The sequence below is a fragment of the Zasmidium cellare genome, assembly GCF_010093935.1.
Source record: "Zasmidium cellare ATCC 36951 unplaced genomic scaffold M409scaffold_10, whole genome shotgun sequence".
Classification (NCBI taxonomy): Eukaryota; Fungi; Ascomycota; class Dothideomycetes; order Mycosphaerellales; family Mycosphaerellaceae; genus Zasmidium; species Zasmidium cellare.
The window spans coordinates 691,959-710,040 of record NW_022986954.1 but is presented as its reverse complement, the minus strand read 5'-3'; the positions used below and the strand labels follow the sequence as shown (position 1 = coordinate 710,040).

At 53.2% G+C, this 18,082-nt stretch overlaps 6 protein-coding genes across 6 annotated transcripts; 3 read left to right on the top strand and 3 right to left on the bottom strand.

Moving 5' to 3' along the window:
• Positions 1-256: 256 nt before the first annotated feature.
• Positions 257-1,051, top strand: M409DRAFT_20628 (uncharacterized protein; the record flags this gene model as incomplete). The annotated part of the gene is made up of 1 exon (XM_033805476.1): positions 257-1,051. The coding sequence occupies one exon, from the start codon at positions 257-259 to the stop codon at positions 1,049-1,051; it is 795 nt and encodes a 264-aa protein (XP_033670298.1).
• A 469-nt stretch (positions 1,052-1,520) lies between these two features.
• Positions 1,521-2,557, bottom strand: M409DRAFT_52655 (glycoside hydrolase family 43 protein; the record flags this gene model as incomplete). Its single annotated transcript, XM_033812138.1, has 2 exons — positions 1,521-1,659; positions 1,716-2,557. The coding sequence occupies 2 exons, from the start codon at positions 2,555-2,557 to the stop codon at positions 1,521-1,523; spliced, it is 981 nt and encodes a 326-aa protein (XP_033670297.1).
• Positions 2,558-5,452: 2,895 nt separating this feature from the next.
• On the top strand, positions 5,453-8,794 carry M409DRAFT_65083 (uncharacterized protein; the record flags this gene model as incomplete). Its single annotated transcript, XM_033816360.1, has 2 exons — positions 5,453-5,480; positions 5,538-8,794. The coding sequence occupies 2 exons, from the start codon at positions 5,453-5,455 to the stop codon at positions 8,792-8,794; spliced, it is 3,285 nt and encodes a 1,094-aa protein (XP_033670296.1).
• Positions 8,795-9,422: 628 nt separating this feature from the next.
• M409DRAFT_52653 (uncharacterized protein) lies at positions 9,423-10,569 on the bottom strand (the record flags this gene model as incomplete). The annotated part of the gene is made up of 2 exons (XM_033812137.1): positions 9,423-10,253; positions 10,312-10,569. The coding sequence occupies 2 exons, from the start codon at positions 10,567-10,569 to the stop codon at positions 9,423-9,425; spliced, it is 1,089 nt and encodes a 362-aa protein (XP_033670295.1).
• Positions 10,570-11,344: 775 nt separating this feature from the next.
• Positions 11,345-12,091, bottom strand: M409DRAFT_20624 (uncharacterized protein; the record flags this gene model as incomplete). Its single annotated transcript, XM_033805475.1, has 3 exons — positions 11,345-11,731; positions 11,787-11,973; positions 12,024-12,091. 3 exons carry the CDS (start codon positions 12,089-12,091, stop codon positions 11,345-11,347), a joined length of 642 nt encoding a protein of 213 aa, XP_033670294.1.
• Positions 12,092-12,605: 514 nt separating this feature from the next.
• On the top strand, positions 12,606-15,951 carry M409DRAFT_52652 (uncharacterized protein; the record flags this gene model as incomplete). Its single annotated transcript, XM_033812136.1, has 8 exons — positions 12,606-13,270; positions 13,443-13,449; positions 13,594-13,853; positions 13,906-13,974; positions 14,025-14,665; positions 14,800-14,851; positions 14,905-15,182; positions 15,236-15,951. The coding sequence occupies 8 exons, from the start codon at positions 12,606-12,608 to the stop codon at positions 15,949-15,951; spliced, it is 2,688 nt and encodes an 895-aa protein (XP_033670293.1).
• Positions 15,952-18,082: the final 2,131 nt, after the last annotated feature.

Sequence of the window (18,082 nt, the reverse complement as noted above, 5' to 3'; positions counted from 1 at the left end):
CAAATGGAGGTCATGGCCCAGTTGGTAATGCGCTTCATATAGAATGTGAGAGGTATCGATACTAATTAATTTCGTAGCAACTTGTCGCTGTGAGCGACTTGGCGGCATAAAACTCCAGGTGCCGCCGCCGACTTGTCATGTGACGTATGGCGCCAAGGCGAGATCCGAGCTTCTCAATTCTATTTGAGCTCGCTTCTTTTCGCTGCTCGGCTTTGTCGCAGACAGCACCACCGATGTTCAAACAACACACACAACCATGAACTACGACGGCAACATCGCCCGTGGCATCGGCTATCAACGTCAGGCCAAATGGACTGTCGCTACTCAGTCCAAGTCGAAGCTTCTCACTCTCCCTGGAGAAGTCCGTACTCGAATCTACGAGCATGTTCTTATTGTGCCACCAAATGAGCAAGGGAACGTGGTATTCGGCTGCCACTTCGACCGACAGTGGCCCAAGCCAGCCACACGACCTGCGACTACCAACAGCACACCTACTACGCGACCCAAGTGCAGCGTCCTCGCACTGATTCAGACCTGCCGCCTGGTCTACCGAGAAGCCGCCGGTATCTTCTACCATCGCAACAAACTCGAGCTATGCGACTCGACGCTTTTCTACTACTTCGTCAATTCCACCAGCTGGCCTCGTCTGCAAGGTCTGCAAACCATGACGTTTGTGGTTTTCAAGATGATGGAAGCTCGTGACCTCATGGCCACACTCATCGGCTCCCGCCAGGATCACTGGCTCAGCAAGGTGGCCATCAAGCAGGATGGGTCGAAGTTGAAGTCCTGGGAGGCGCTGCGAGATTTCGATGGTGAGGTCGGCAGTCTGATGCGCGAGGCAGAGGAGATGTTCTGCGTCAAGACCTTGGTCTTCGAGTTCGACTGTGGCTTCGATCAAGTTCAGAAGCAGAAAGCTGCCCTGCGGGTGCAGAGGATACTGTCGGAGATGCCGAGCAAGGAGGCGAGGGTGAAGTGGAGGAAAGCCATGGTGTGGCACCATGCGAAGCAGAAGGCGATAGTGTTGAAAAAGCTGGGTGCTTTGTCGATCTAGTCGCTGAGTTGATCAACCATTCATCCACACCAAGGGCGGTTTGAAGTCAAGCGTACATTGGCGTGGGAGATCGGAGAGCGACTTTAGGACTCCGGGTCAGGAAGTCATCGGTATCGGCGTACCATCTTCAGGGACCGGTTTAGCGACCAGCTTCACATGATTTCCTTTCACACTTCCTTCCACTGCTCTCTTCTCAATCTTTCCCTTCCCAAAAAGTGGCGTTCTGTCCTTCCCGGTCTACAGGCCTACGCTGTCTGCCGATGATTTTTGATAGCTCGTGGAGAAGATGGAAGAGACATCCCCAGATCGAAGCAGACTTCTTCGAAGCGGAGGGTAATCCGATGGGCTCGTCGAAAGATGTGTGATAGAGAAGAGCATGGCTTTTGAAGGAGGATTCACAGCTTTCAGCACATGGAGTCATCGAGCTTGCTGGGCTCTTTGTATGGGAAGAAGGTATACTGTCATTGGCCTAGCTAATGGTGGCTGTGTTGCCGTTCACACTCAGCACAACAGTGTTGAGCTGTCGCCCAGCGGAAACGTTGCCGCTCTGTATCAGGGAGTGGAAGGTCGCGTGAAGGCTTCCAGGCACAACGTCCAGACCGCCGGGCCTGTCAAGGTGTTAGTCCATCGGATCGCAGACAAGTTCTGACAAGGCACTACTCACCCAAACAACCCGAAATCCCCCGTCTGCAACAGCGTCCTCGGGTTGCTGTACGGGCCATAGATATTGCTGGCGGTCACATAATCCGTCCTGTAATCATTCCCAGCATAACATCCCACCGAGTAGAAGAGGAAGTAGACACCATCCCGCTTCAACAACGCAGGCGCCTCAATCCCCAACACACCCGCGCTCTGCGCATCCCAGACCTGGCGGGCGTCGCCATTAAAGGTATAGCCATCATGCTGCAGTGGCTGCAACATGATCGGCGTGTTGCCTTGCGTCCCACCGCAAGGTCCTTGGCCGTTGAACGGGCCGTCGATCTTGTATGCTAGATATCGACTGTTGTCGTCGTCGAGAAAAGCTTCCGGATCGATGGCACCGCCTTCAGACGCCGGACAGATGAAGGACTGTGTTGATCCATCCGTGAACGGGCCGTTTGGGTTATCCCTGTTTCGTGCAAGGCCCAGACAATGTGGCTGTCCGCCATTGCCGTTGATTTCGGAAGCGTAATACATCGCAAACGAAGAATCGTAATCCGTCAATTGCACCACGTCTGGGGCCCATGATGTACCTGCTTTCGCCCAGCCGCCAGGGCTTTGGGCGGGACTGTCTTGTGGGAAAGAGTTCTCTGGAGCAGCCCAACCGCCGGCGTTGTTGAAGCTGCTGTTGGAGGTCTTGGGAATGGCGCCGCGGTTGGAGGCGGTGCTGTAGGAGTAGCTGATGCCGTTGACCTCGAGGAGGCCCGGGTCGGCGAAGTCTTGGCCGTTTAGGACGTTCAGGTTGATTGCTGATGATGCGGCTGTTAGGAGGGCGACGGGAAGGAAGGAGTGGGTGAGAGAGTGCATCTTGGACGACGGAGGATACACTGCTGATACCTAACCACAGAAAGACGGGTACGGCAGAGGTCAATATATGTTTCTGGAAGGGTAGCCCTGTTGTTGGAATAGAGCCCGAGGGAATGCGAATATTGCGGTCCATAGTGGACGACATTGACGAGTTTCTGCAGATCAATAGGCTTAAAATACGTAAACCGCATTCGTATAGTGTTGGTTTGGGAGCCCAGCTAAGCCGACTGGTTTGGCGTTCTGGGGCCATTCGTGGAGCCGCTCAGGCCTCGAGACCAAGGGCAAAAGATCAGCATCTAGCTGAGAAATCGATCAGCTGATAGTAAAATAGAAGAGTTGTTCGGTCTTTAATGATGTGGAGCCGAGAGTTGGCGTAGACAGAACTGAGGACATCGGGAGCGATGGCTGTTTGCGGTATGTCGAGCGCAATACTATCTGTTAAGGCAAATCTTTAGTGGTCCGGCTGAGGAAGTAATACCCGTGCAGAAACTAGCTTGGTAGCAACACGTAGAGCAAGGTCGACGTAGAAGTCTGCCCTTGATGAATGAGTATGGTACTGCGCTGAGTGAGATCGATAACGGATGGTTTGATTCTTCTTGGCTTCTGTGTCCGAGGTTTGGTCCCGCATCCCACCTCGGGTTGCGCCCAAGAAGCGAGGAGCTGGGGATAGACTTTGACGCACCTTCCTCATTGGGTAATGTTCCAGCGCTTAACACGAGCTTGAGTCCCGCCAAGACTATTTCCGTGATGCCATGTTGGGAGCTCCCGGGCATACATAGCTATAGCTGCTGCCAATGATGTCCTTGGTGGGTTTGTTCCATTCCTTCCAAGTCCCTCGGCCGGTAGGGTCAGTTTGTCCGGTCAGTTTCAGCGGCCCGCTGTTGGACGGTTAAGATGAAAGCTTTCGCTATCAAATCATGTGCGTCCATGACGTCCATAGACCTGATCCATGTCTACAATGTGAATTCTTTATCGACGCCTTGATTGTCACGGAGAGAATACAACATGACATCACTAGTAGTGAAGGTAACATCAGCGATCATCTGTTAGTTCAGTGAGAGTCACTGGCCTTCGTGTTCGACACCCATCTCCTCAACTACGCAAAGGACAGAACTCCTGTGGCCGACTTGATGGCCGTTGACGGGATGAGTTCGATAGAGATAAAGTGACAGTGACAGCGCAGCAAATGATGCCAGCGCGTTCATTGAGGCACAGGCCACGGACAAATTTCCAGGTCGACGGTCCACTAGCAACGCAGATCCTCCGAATGAGAGATCCCTGGCGGTTGACATGATGCTGTAGTGCTTGCAAGGATTTGAAGGACGTTTGCGAGGACGTCTTTCTATTCCCCCGACGAGCCGACCATTTCACCAGCTTGAGTAATATGGCATCACGTTGCGACCTTGGGTGTGGTGCGGTATAGCCAATCGTCTCCCATTTCTCGGAGGATGCACCACATGTTGGAAAGCTTCCGTTCGCGAATGAATCAGGCGACGACTGTAGAGGTAGTGCCAAGACCAAGCCAACATTCCCCAGTTCTTCCTCTCCATCCTCTCCACATGACTCTCAAGCCAGTATCATCTCTCTCGATCCCAGAAGCGACCAGACACAAGATTGCAGCGCCCATCGGTGGCTTGATTTTCTGGCAGTGTGAATACACATCCCAAAGTTGCCCAGCGAGCGTAGACGCAAAGGTCACGAATCACGCATCATCACCATACTCCAAGAAGATGACGAAGCCGAATCCCACGTTGTTCAAGAGAGCTTCTCCGCGCGGCGCGCCCTTGTAGCGTTCACGTTTCAGTCCGCCCGATTTGACCTCGTTGGGGACGGACATTGGCCAGATCTATTCTCATCGCTGTTGGGCCAATCGTTCAGCGCGGCGGATGGAGCTCTCGCGAGGATGTTCGCTGCGTGGAAGATGTCGTGCCATGGCGTTCGCACACGGCGTGGGAGCAGAGGGAACGGAAGGTGGGAGAGAGACGGGGATATCCACGTCTTTAAGGTTTGATATGATTCGTGGTGGAGCGGGATCGGCCGAGGCGGCAAAGTCAATTGACCACGCGCAACCAGCAGATGACGAGTGTGAGTGGTGTTGGGGAGGAGACCTGTGAGACGTGTTTCGTTGAAGGCAGATGACGGGGAGTATTCGAGGGGAGTGTATGCTTTCTATTCATATCAGTGTTTGGGAAGGAGGAGTAGAGGTTGGGGCTAGTGGCGGGCGGAAGCGGAGGGCAGCTGCCACATGCAGGGCCGGCAGGGATGCGGTGGCTTGGCGATGAGGGAAAGCGCCACCTCATCACTCGGAGTCTGGCTGGTCGAGTGGCAGATGGGCGTGTGGTTCTGTGACATGACTACCTGATGCTGCGAGCCATCATCGACGAATCGGAGCCACTCATCAGCTGTGCATGAGGTCGACGACACCCATCATCACCTGACTGAGAGCGACGACGAGGTGTGTGGGACGAAGGCAGAGCAACGCCTCTCACCGCCACGCAGCACAGCACAGCGCAGGTGAAGTGCAGGACATCAGCCTTACGCAGAGTCGAGCGAACCTTGGAAGACTGGACTCGCCGCTCCGCACCGAACCTAATCCACCGCGCCCTCCGCCCCTCCACCACTGCGCGCCCAGTCCGCGTCCGACGACATTGCGCGTTCTTGCCTTCTGCACCGCCGCACCACCCTCGCGCCTTCCCACGCCGACACCACACCCCTCACACTCTTTCCCCCAAGACGGACAGGCAACTGCGACTGACTGACTGCCTGCGACTGTGACTCCTTCCGCCGCTCGTTCACATGCCTCCCTCCTGCCGTGTCACTGCCATCGCTGCTCGTCCGTGCAGTCTGCGTCTCAACCACCGATGAGCGCCGCCATTGGCCTGATCTGTCGCAGCCATGGTCAAACCCGACCTTAAACACAACTGTACGTCAAGAGCCGGTGGATGGGGAGATATCGGGCATACTGATTGACATCCCACAGACTACAGCGACCTCGAGCTGCCCACCACCGCCAGCGTCGACGACATCCGCAAAGCCTACCGCAAACTCGCCCTCCAATACCACCCCGACCGCAACGCCGGCAAGGAGGATGAGTGTGTGCCGCGCTTCCAGGCCATCCAGGCCGCGAACGAGGTGCTGAGCGACCCGACGACCAAGGCGAAGTACGACCAAGACCGCCGCAAGGCCGGCCTCTACCCAACATTCAAGCCGAACCAACCTACGCCGGGCAACCCATATGCCGCCACCTCCAACTACCCACCGCCGCCTCGGCGCACGCAGCCAGGGACATGGCAGCGACCCACTCCCGCCGCTGCGCCTGCAGGTACCGCGCCTTCAGGTGCCGATCGCTTCACCAACTTTCCTCGTCCGGGCAACACAATGCCACGCAAGGATCCTGCAGCAGATCGAGCCCAACAGTTTCAGGCGTGGCAGAATATGAACAGCGGCACCGCCAAGCCGAGATACCCATACAATGCGCCTCCTCCGCCGCAGCCTCCCAAATCTCCCAACCCGCAGACCCAGAACACTGCTCGGCCTAGGATGCCGCGGCAGGACACCAAGATGCCGACCGAGGAGCAGATAAGAGCGGGCATGAGGTACAGCAAGCCCGCTGGGCCTGGTGGTTCGGGAGACAGCCCTGCTGCTGAGAAACAATCCGCATGGCAAGCATTCCAGCAGGCGAATGCCAGCAAGCCAGGCATGGGCAGGAACAGCAGAAGAGCTGCGAACACCACGCCGCGTCGACCTGGTGGCTTTGATCCAAATGCTCCAGGCTCAGATGAGAGGCCAGCTCCTCAATCCACTGGACACTACTCCCACCGCAATCGCTCTGAGGACCTCAGTCCAGGCGGTTTCCCACCTCCTCCTCCCGGCCCTCCTCCAGGATCAGCTCCTCAATCACCAACCGCTGACAAGTTCCAACGCCCTTTCGCGCCTCAAGCTCGAGAGGTCCCATACGCCGAAGGCAACCGCAAGAGCACTCCTTACTCGTCGTTCATCGGCGAGAAGCTTCAGTTCTCCAGTGATGGCCTTCGCCGCTCGGCAAGTACTCGGGACACAACTAGACTACAACCAGAGAGTAACAGTACCAGTACGAACCGCGCCAGGAGCAGCAGCCCGGCTGGCCGCCAGCCCCAACCCACCGACGGCCCCACGAGTGGCACTAAGAAACCCTTCATCCCGGGCGCCTACAGCGACTCTAGCACAGGCACTGAAGGCTCGTCCGAGTTTGAACCAGACGTTACCGAAACGCCAGAAGAGATGGACAGCAGCGCTTCCAATTCAGAGAGACCAAAGAACGCAGGCTTCTCAGTATCGCGCGACAGACCGAAGAAGACCCCAACCCGACCGAGTTCCAAGCTCAACGGATCCAACTACTCATCGAATGCAACGTCGCCTGCGTTTGAAGCTGCCGGTGCCCAGTCTGATGGTGATCATCCTACCATGCAGCAGCGGAAGAGCAGCCAAAACATGTATGCACCCCCCTCTTCTTTTGCTTATCAGTCCCCTTCATTCAGCCGAGGAAAGTGGGTTGCGAATGCTTTTGGTTCTGCTTCAACAACGAGACCAGAGCAACGCAATGCTGCCATTCCAAAGTGGGCTTTCCCCAGTTCTGTCTGTCCAAGCAAGAAGCCCAAGAAGTGGTTCTCCGCCAGCCAAGACGCCACCCAGCGATACTACGACATGGCCAAACAAGACATCTTGTGGGATAACGTGTCAAACACGGTGCAGACGGCGTACTTGCTGTTCTGCCACGAGTTGGCTTCCCGAGGTGTCAAGTTGGACCAAGCAGTCGGCGTAAACCTGACGAATTTCCTTGCTTTGGTCCATCCGCGCATCAGAAAGACTGGAGTGCCACAATGCGATGAAGCCGTCGCCGCCGTCGTTGCTTCTTATCCAGCTGTTTGCCACTTTACCTTGCCAGATCAACAGGCTGACCAAGCATCTTCTGCCAACAGTTTCAACTTCGTCAACAGTGATGCGTTCACATCAGCTGCAAGCAAGAGCCGAAGCTTTGACAATATCAATACCAAGTTCTCCCCCGACGGCTGGAATGGATCTTTCACGAGCACTGCTGCTCCTGATTACTTTGCTGCTGGGCGGAGACCATCACCTGGACGTCGAGCACCTTCGAATCGAGGACACGGTCGAGCCGCAACTGCTGATGTACCACCACGTAGCAATAGCAACACCCCCGGCGATATGGGACCACCACCTCCACCAGAGCAGCCAGCTTCGATGTACACATCTCCATCAGATGTCAAGTTCAATGAGGAGCAGTGGAAGGATACGTTCAAGGACCCATCATGGACGATGCCGCCGGTGGGCTCGCACAGAGGCACAAGCTCGAAAACACCCAGCAGGAAGGGCAGCAGACTCCACACAAAGACGTCAGCAGATGGCGTGGGTGGCGATGGAAGCAAGGCGCAGCCTCACATTGTCGTCGACGATGATGATAACGTCGAAGCGCAAGGCAGCAAAGGGAGACCCGACTCAGGCGGATTTGTGGAAGAGGGCGATGCAATGGACATTGACACAACGCCGCCTACACAGCAGGCTGAGCAAGGTGCAGCATCAACCAAGGAGCCTCGTCTTTACGCTGTCCCCAAGTCGACTTGGCGTGAGAAGGCGGAACAGAACCAGCAAACTGCAGGCGCTCGCAAGGCGTCTTCTCGACACAACAGGCAAAACACTGAGCCGACTTTGAAAACCAACCTCGACGACTTGTCGCACGTCGAACCGATCGCCCAAAGTGCTGCCGGCTTGCAAAACTTGGCAGATCTCAGCTCCACGCTACCGTTCCAGTCATCAACAACGCCTTCCCGAACGACACAGTCTGCTGAGCCACAAAAGCTGCAGACCCCACCGATTCCTCGAGTGCCTGTCCCACCAAATCGCTTGACCAAGGCCAGCTGGCACACATACGCTTTGAGCTTTGCAACATACCTCGAAGCATATCACGCCTTCAACAAGACCATGCTGGCCCACTTCGATGCTCGCGAGAAGCAGGCATCGGCTCGTCTCTTGGGTGGATCTGGTTGGCTCGAGGCTATTGGAGGCGATACCAGCACCAGCTTGGGCTTCACGAGCTATTGGAAGGGCGTTCAAGAGGATGAGAAAGTGCGCGAGACCTGGAACATTGGATGTGAGAAGCATATGGAAGCTGTTCGGCAATTCGATGAGCTGCGTGAGAGGGTGAGGAAATTGTCACTTCAGGGTGCGCTCACCGACTCGTAGGACGAGTTGGAAGAGCATTCACGGAATCTCAGGGTGAGGCTTGCATCGAGATCGAGTGTTTTGGATGAGAGGCTGCCGAGTCTGAGAGAAACTGTGAGGAAAGGAGTTCGACAGACGAGCAACGAAGCGAGGGAACAGTTGAGGCGTTTGGGCGAGGAATTGAAGGCTTCTTCGAATACCGCGAGGCCTGGACGATGATGATGCTTTACGACCGAGCTCCTGTCTGTTGACTGAGTGTGGCACGATTGTGTAATGCGAGTGTTTAGCGATGGCGACGGATGGGTGAGGTTGAAAAAAGAAGGCCGCACTCTGGGCTTCTCGACTCTGTTTACTAGAGGATGGGCAACTGGATGGGTTGTTTTGCTTTGCTTTATACCCGAGCGATAAGATGAGCACAAATACTGTAGTGGTAGTGTATTACTGTTTTCCACCAAGCCGTCCGGTACATCGGATACTCAGAAACTCGTGGCTGCTGGACGTAGACCCTGATGCAAGACTTTTAAGCGCGGGATGGATGAAGATTGTCGAGCAAGATCACCAAGCTTATTCAAATCCTGTTCTGCAAATGGACCCTCGGTGCCGTAGACAAACATCCTCGAGAAGGAAGACACTATCACCAAACAACCCTCTACCTACCCACCGACCCCCTCCCCCTCGGCTTACACTCCTCCTCACCCACGGGATGCAACACAATCCTGCACGGATACCTTGGCGTATTAAACATATACCCCATACTCCAGTCATAACCCACCGCATACGCAAACACATCCCCTTTGCGACTGAAATCCGTCGCCGAAATCGCACCCCCAACTTCCGGGAAACCTTTTAACCGCGTCCGGCTGTCTTTGTCCCAGAAGTGGAAGGTCCCGTCGGAGCCGGCGGTGCTGAAGGTGCCGTGGAGGGGGTGGGTGGAGATGGCGTTGAGGGCGTAGATTTTGGATGTATTCGACGAGGATGGGGGAGTTTGGGGTTGGCGATGGCACCGGAAAGTGTAGTTCTTCGCGGAGTCTTTCTCCTCGATGTATTGAAACGCACAGCGGCCTTCGATGCCGCCGAGCGCGAAGCCTGTTCCGTCGAGGTAGGTTTGCACGATGCGGGTTTGGTGTTTCAGAGGGGAGAGGAGGGTTTTATGGATTCTTGTCGGGTTGTTAAGATCGATGATGTGGATGTTGCGGTCGGCGGTGGCGATGACGAGGAGGGTGTTGTTGCGGATGGAGGTGGAGTAGATTTTGTCTCGGCAGGCGAGGGTGGCGATGGGGTGGCGTTGGCGCAGGTCCCAGTATTTGAGGGTTGTGTCCCAGCTGGCGGTTGTGAGGATTGGGGTGCTGTTTATGGTGAAGGAGTGGATGCTGCGGATGGGTTGGGTGTGGGTTGTGGGGAATTGTTGTTGGGAGTTGGATGAGAGGTCGAGCATGCGGATTGTTTTGTCGATGCCGGCGCCGAAGAGGGTTTGGCCGTCCTGGGATGGTTGTGAGTATTTGCTAGGAAAACGGGACGTTACTTTCTTGATTGTTCACCGGACTCCAACAACAACTCAGAACCGGGCCTTCATGGCTGAACATTGCAACGCCTTTGTTGCCCCCCGTCTGGTTGATGTCGTAGATCCGAACGGTGTTGTCCCAACTCGCCGCGGCCAGTAGATGCTCTACTTGAGGATTGAAACGCAAGTCTGAGATGCTGTCTTGTGGCGAATCTTGAATCGTGATGTCCTTGCTAAGGTCGTTTTGTACAGCCGTCGATGGTTGGGGGTTGATCCGGTTGGCGTTGTTCGCCATGTTGAGGGAGACGCCGCTGATGCTCCGCGAAACGAATGGCCTCTTTGCTGTATTCAAAGACCTATTACTTCAGCTCTGTTCAGATACAGATAGATTCATACGATGTAGTATAATCAAATGAGCAGGCCTCAGTTAGGCTACAGTCGCAGCCTCACAGCCAATCATGTCTTGGGCTGAGGCTCTTTTGACCCCCACGTTGGGGGTGGATGACCAATATACCAACACCAACTGTTGTACATTAAGCAGGTACCTTGATTGGTGATGGAGATGCTTTTTCAATAACATTCATGTATTAGGAATGAGTAAGCGTACGATGGTGATGTTGCTCGTTCTTGCGCGGGCGAACATCCTCCATGTTGGCGTATGTAGACTTGTTGTCGTGGGGGCGGAGGATCCAGCTCGCAGTCGATTTAGCATTCGACCATATGTGTAGCTGTTTCGAGAAGTCTGAGGGTTGGAATAGAAACCAGAGTATAAACCCAGGCTGATCAAGCTGAATAGAGGAGGCGGCCTCGAAAACCAGGAGAGATGTGGGAAAAGAAGCGCGAATTACGACCAGATCTCACACGTTACTACCTTGGCCGTGCGGAGTAGAACTGACCACCGAGTATTGCAAGACATTGCATGAGGGAGACGCAGACGATACCCATCGAGTCACTTCTCCCCCTTGGCGTCCGCACTCTCTGAAGTCGATGAGTAAGGGCTTATCTGGGGAGGCATTTGAGCTGCTCAGCCTGCCGCACTGGCATTCATCATAATCGACATCTCTGTCAGGTCAATTGCCCGTCGTCAACAAATGCTCTGCCAGTCCACCTTGACCGCCCCAGGTATGGTGTACAAAAGCACGCATGGCATCCAAGCCATTCACCAGCGTCCCTGTTGTCCAGATCTTGCCGTCTTGATGCCATCGCTTTTCGAGCCATGTTACTTGCGGGTGCTCCTCCCGCAGTGTCCTGAGCAAGATTGAAGGCGCCGTAGCGGTTTTGCCATCTAATAGTCCAGCTAGCAAGAGAGTGCGAAAGGCTCCGCAAGCGGCTATGAAGGCTTGACAGGATTCGTAACTTTTGCGAGCGAACTCCAGCTCCGCAGAAGTTGGGATGTAGTCCATCTTGTTTGCGCCCATTAAAACGATATCGAGAGGTGGGCATGTTGAGAAGGTGTCCTGACTTGATGGTCAGAACAATTCCATATATGAGTCGAGACTTTCAAGGGCACACCGTGGTATTGACGCTCATGTTCGATGTCAGCTGCGCTGGCTTGCCGGTTTCATTCACCCAGTGACATTCGATATCCATGGCTTGGTCTTTCATTCCTCGCGGCCATGCACTATCTGGAAGATCTTCTGCTCGATCTGATAGGCCGCCCATGATGTGAAATGGTGCGATGTCCAGTATCTCGGTGGTCCTGCCTGGGTTGTGAGAACTTGATGCTGAAGTAGGTCGAGACAGACTTACGAGTTCAGGAGAATGACCCCAGCATGAATCTTGCGATTTGGCCGCGAGAGGTCGAATAGCGGAGACATGATGAGTTTGACAGGCTTTGAAAGGCAAATCAGTGCAGAGAGATCCCTTGCATAAGAAGTATTCCAGGCTGTTCTTAACACTTCGAATCTGATAAGGCCACGGCCCGTTCTCCTCGTGAGGCTGGGCTCAACAGGTCGTCTTACCGGCACGGCTCAAAGTTTGTCTTCCGTGCCGTCTGCACACAGTGCATCGGGAGGGCGTCCTTTCTGTACATCAACCCAAGCTGGATACAAGTAATGCAAGTCTGTCCATAGCTTGTATAAAGAGTAGCCTGGTCCCGAAAGCTACGCCCCATCCTCGCTCCTGATGACAGCCTTCCAAATTCCAGCCAGAACCGCACGGGTTACCGGCAGTTAGACTTTGTGGCTTGGGTGTGACTGGCGGCTGCAAGTCTAGTGAGGGACTGAGTATCATTTACACCTTCTCCTTCCTCGACTATTACCATCACTCGTTTCCTGTGCAACGCTGGTGGGCAGGCGGGCTTGAGTACATCTTTTTTCAACCTACACAGCCATGACTCGGAGTTTGCCCGTGGCCTTGCTGAGTGCATTACTCTTCCTACAATGCGCAGTAGCCCAGCAAACCGTCCAAAGCACCACCATAGTCCAGCTTTACAGCCCTGTTCTGCCCTCACTCGAGGCCTACATCCTCAACGTCCAGAACGGTACCACGACAGCGAAGCTATCATGTCCCTCGAATAGCACAGCAGCGGGATGTGCTGATTACCTGGGCAACACATATACCTTTGGTCCCAGCATATTTCGAGTCCAGGCCTCCTTTGACGGCCAATACACCCTTACCAGCGACTGCTCGACGGCACCCAACACCGCAGTCTGCAAATGCTTCGAAAGTGCCGACTCATTGAAAGTCTCACATTCTGAAACGGTGACCGACTATACGACTTCTTACACGACAACCTACTGCGGGTCAGACGTGGTGCTCTCGACTGTGCCTATCGTTTCTGGAGCAGACAAGCTGCAAGCCATATCGACGTCAGCAGTTTCGATTACCACATCAGTTGTTGCGATCACCACTTCGTCCCTTTCCCCCGGGCAGACGGTGTCAACGAGCAGCACTTCACCAAGCCCCACACAGAGTGTCTCAGGTAGCTCGCCAACGAGTATCGTCTCGTATTTCGGCGAGCTCACCTTGCTCTGCGCAATGATCTTCACATTGATGTACATAGCTGTCTGATAACGATGCTGGTAAAAGATCGACGAGTCCGACGACAAGCCTTGTAGCACTCAGATTAGTACAGTCATGGCCTGAGATTGCCAATTTATTCCGGTGGAAGGACAGTGGGCAGTCTGCAGACAAAGGAACCTCAAATTAAACGACTGTCGTCAACAGGGTCATTGTCAGTCAGCAGTGAACGTTGCTTCCCTTTGTCGTTAGATTTGAGTCCACGGCTATTGCATTCCGTACTTGGAACTGTGTATCATTTCTAAGTCTTTCTAACACCTTGAGTCTCGCAAGGCTACGAGCTGTTCTTGTCGCCTAGCTAAGCTCGATCTCGGACCGCAGCATCGCCGGCACGGCTGAAAGTTCTTGTTCCGTCCCATTCCGTCACCACCTCACTTCATCAACAACCATCGCCCGGATCTCAACTCCCACCTTCGTATTCCACTCCACCGGCATGGATGATAACGCCAATTCCGCAGACGATCGGTCGAAGGTCCGCAGATCCGCTCAGGCCTGCCAGCGCTGTCGGACATTGAAGGCTCGATGTTTGCCGAGTTCAGAAGAAGGGACTTGTCAGAGGTGTGTCGCAGCAGAAGCGAGAGTACCTGCCAGCCACTGACAAGATATCGAGGTGTTTCCGATCGGGATATGAATGTGCTTGGGGCGAGCGCCGCTTGCGGCAAAGGAAGCAAGGTTCATCGTAAGTGGCAAGACCCTCTGCTAGCGATGCCTTTACTGATAATGTATCAGTCGCATTGTCCAAGTCGAAAAGAAGATAGACCGTCTCTTCGCACGAATAGCAGGTGATGATGATGATGATTCCACTGCCCAAAATCAGGCACCCTCAAACAGGAAGACCCTCTGGAAAGGTTCCGTTCTTTCACCGCCTGATACTGTTGATCAACATGTCGAGACTTACGAGGATGACAATGAGTCGAACCACTCCTTGGATGAGGTCTCCAAGCTGCACGAGTTTGATCTGTCCGCTGAGGATGGCAAAGTCTCCGCCCAGCTGAAGAAGCCAGCAAAGGACGATCCACTCTCCAAGACGTTGGCTGCCTACCCAGAAGCGGAAGGACTACTCACGCAGTATAGGTCTATGTCGGTTTCATTTCCCTTCGTCCCTATTGATGACGAATCTACTTTCAACTCCGTGTGCACCGAGAAGCCAATGCTACTACTCGCCATCGTGGCGGTATCATCGTGGCGTAACAAAAAACTGCAGATGCATCTGGAAAAGCAATTTCGTACAGAGCTTGCCAACCGTACTCTAATACAACCACGCAAGGACCTGGCCCTGCTGCAAAGTATCCTCGTTTACGTTGCATGGTACACTCCTAGCTCGTCGTTTACTCTTGAAGCTCGACTGATCAATTTTTCAGGTCACACTGGTATGTTGATGCCAGAGTACGCAATCCAGCGACCATCTTGCATTTGGCAGCAGCGCTCTTGTCGGACCTCAGACTATTGCCCAAGTCTACGACAAACGAATTCGAATTCTTACCATCTGCAAAGACTTCTGCAGACGAGGGCGAGATGCGTCGAGCTGTTCTTGGATGCTACTATCTCTGTGCCTCGTAAGTAATAGGTATCTTCGACAGACTGTCACAACAAAACTGATGAGTTGCAGCGTCAGAGCAGAGTTCTCGGTCTCGACTCTCTTGGAATGCCGGGATTATATGCATGAATGGTCAAGACATTTGTCTGAGAACGGCGAGTACGACACCGATAGCGTTATCGAGCTCCTGATTGAGTCGAGACGAATCTCAGACATGGTACATGCCCAGACATACAGGAACCTCACTCTGCCAACGACATCTGGAGATCAACTGTTGGAAACGTTCCATTTTTGGATCAGTCAGTGCGAAGGTTGGAAGCACCAGCGTGGAAGACGTGAGCAAGCACGTCGTGAGTTACCATACCGAGTCACAGCCTTGGCGATGTAACTGACGCCGTGGCAGTTTTAGACTTGATCCGATATTCATTGGAGACAAAGCTGCACAAGACTTTGACCTCTAACTTGGCGAACGACGCTCGACAGATCAATAACGCAGATCGCATGTATCGCCAGCTTTCTGGTCTTTCCTCTCAACTGGAAGCTGGCAAGATGTTCTTCGACACCCTTGTCGCAGTATCTACGGACACAACTCACCTCGTCTCATTTGCAGAATGGACAACAGTCCCCCGAATGGTCATGGACATGGCTCGACTTTCCATGTTCAGCCCTTCGCACCCACCAGAATGGAACGTCAAGGAAGCCCAAGACCGCATTCGACTGAACTTGTACCTTGATTCGCTGTGCTTCAGAATGCACAATCTCACGACTTACAATCCACCTGAACAGCCACACCCGGATTACTGGACGGTGATGAAAGAGATAATGCAAGCGGTGAACGCCTGGTACGTTAGAAAGATGAAGTCTGGGACTGGAAATCGTATCACGCATTCATCTGCGCAATTCCAGGCCGAGACAGAGGGCGGAAGTGGCACAGCTGGTTTGGAAACAGACAGCTCTCATTCAGTGGGATATGAAGCTCCGACTCCGAACTTGTTCGACGATAGCAGCTTCAATTTCATGGGATACTCAAACGAACATGAAAATAGTCACTGCATGTGGCTACCGATGGACCTGCAGATGAGCATTGATGCAATGAATGGAGACGATCTGGAATGGTAGACAGACTCGTGGATTTTCCCATCTCTTCTATTGCAACGGAATGGACAATTCACCATCGACCACGATCTGTGGTCCTCAGACGAAACTGATAAGATCACTGGTTAGAAAAACTGCAGCACCAATCATATAATCTGGCTCAACAATACGGCTAGGTGTTAACGAATTTGTACCTCTTTGGTTAGACGCTTAAAGACTTATAGGTGTTCTCGGGGTAGCAACATATAGCCCGTTCTACAGTAGCTTAGCACAAATTTAGGTTCGTTAGCGGCTTAAGAGTCGCCTAGACACACACTGTCAGGACCTACCTAATTTGGTAGCTAACGTCTTCTCACTTGCATCGATTAGAAGAAACTGGACTGTAATTGCGCAAATGCGTGTAAAATGGGTCCCACAATTATACTAGTCTTTGCAGAGGCTAACAACGCGGCAAGTTCTTTGTCCAAAAGTTGCTAAATTAAGTGTTGTCTTCGCACAACACCCTGTTTTTGGCGCAGAATGACTACTTGCAGAGGAACTTTGCGCAAAATTGTACATTGTAGTCACCTGTACAGATAGGCCCAAGTTTGACCCGGTGTGCAACTGTTGTCTAGGACTTGGCATTTGCGCAAAGTCTTCCTGCAGGCAGCAATCCATTATTGTCAATGTTTCAGACAATGTCATCGCCTGAGAGATCCCATGCTGTTCAAATACTTCACAAACTTTCGAAGACACAAGTCAAACAGGAGAGGTGTGAGATCCGTTTGAAGCTTCAGTCGGAGGACGCAGTTGCGAACAAAGCCCTTCGCTCTCAATTTGTTAAGTTTCAGAAGAACCGATGAAAGTCAGAAGTTCGAGCTTTCGAGGTCGCAAATCTTAAGATGCGCTCCTTCCAACCTGAACACCACACACGCACTGGTATTTGGAAATTTGGGACTCCATCTCTTTGGCCACATTTCGAGTCAGTCGGTAGATCTCCATGTCGACATACCACTGTCGAAGTATTAGACACTCACATCGCCCAGGGTGGAAGATATGGGCGTTTGAATTTCAAAATCCTAAGCTTGAAGTCGTGCAAAAGGAGGGGAACCTTGCACGAGGAGGTCATGAATCGCCCCACGAATCTCTCTGATGAGGAGCACAACTCCCGCCGCAAAGGGCCTCGACAATAATGAGCACAATGCTCTCGCGATTGGCTGGCAAAATTGGATGGGACTTGAGAACTCCAGATGTGATGTCCGCACTTTCCACGTTCAAGCGCTAGACTGCGGGGACTCGCGATACCCTGGGAAGGCTAGCGTGATGCCGCATGTCCACACGTGGGAATCCGTTGCTCCTTCCCTTCTCGTATCGAGAACCACGTGCGTACTTTGTCTAAGCGGCGGTTTATCCAAGCCCGTTGCTGAACTGGCAGTTACGACGTACGTGCACAAACCCAGCCGTAGAACGTTCCATGTCAGCCTAGATTTCGAACCACGCAACAGTTGAACAGAAAATGTGATGACGGGGTCTTTCTGCTCAAATCTTACTGCAATTGCAATTGAAATGCGGCAGAGAGGCGATGAAAGTTCGAAAATTCGAGCTCTTTGGTCGGGAGATTTTGATCCCATACCTCAATTGGAGCGTGCGAGGATTCTGTCGAGTTCATATCATCGCTCTTTCTCCAACGTCTCAACAAGATAGCCCGCGCGGATCTACGTGTAAACCGCCAATTTACAACATGCTCTCCACAGCTCCAAATGTAGAGTCCCTGTTCTATTAGTTGTCCTGTTACAGACAACGGATGATAACTCTCCTCTATCTAACCACCACCAACTGAGCTTTCGAGCTAAGCATCGCTAAGTGTCTAGCGGTTTCAGATAAGCCGCGGTAAGTGCCTTCTCGCCTAAATGATTCATCAGGGCTGCAACTTAAGATGAGCCCGTTTTGATCTTCTGTGACCCAGAAAGATTTCTCATCTAGACGACATGCGTTCACATATTTCAGTCGACTCCATATCGGTAGCAAGTACAGTCGGATGGGCGCAAGCTTATTTTCGAACTGTGCAAAGTGTGGTCGTACCAGGGCATCGTCTTCATCAGGTTCCCTATCTTGAGGATAGTCCTAGACCCGAATCTTAGTTGTTACATCATGACGTTGTTGGGGAGATGATGTC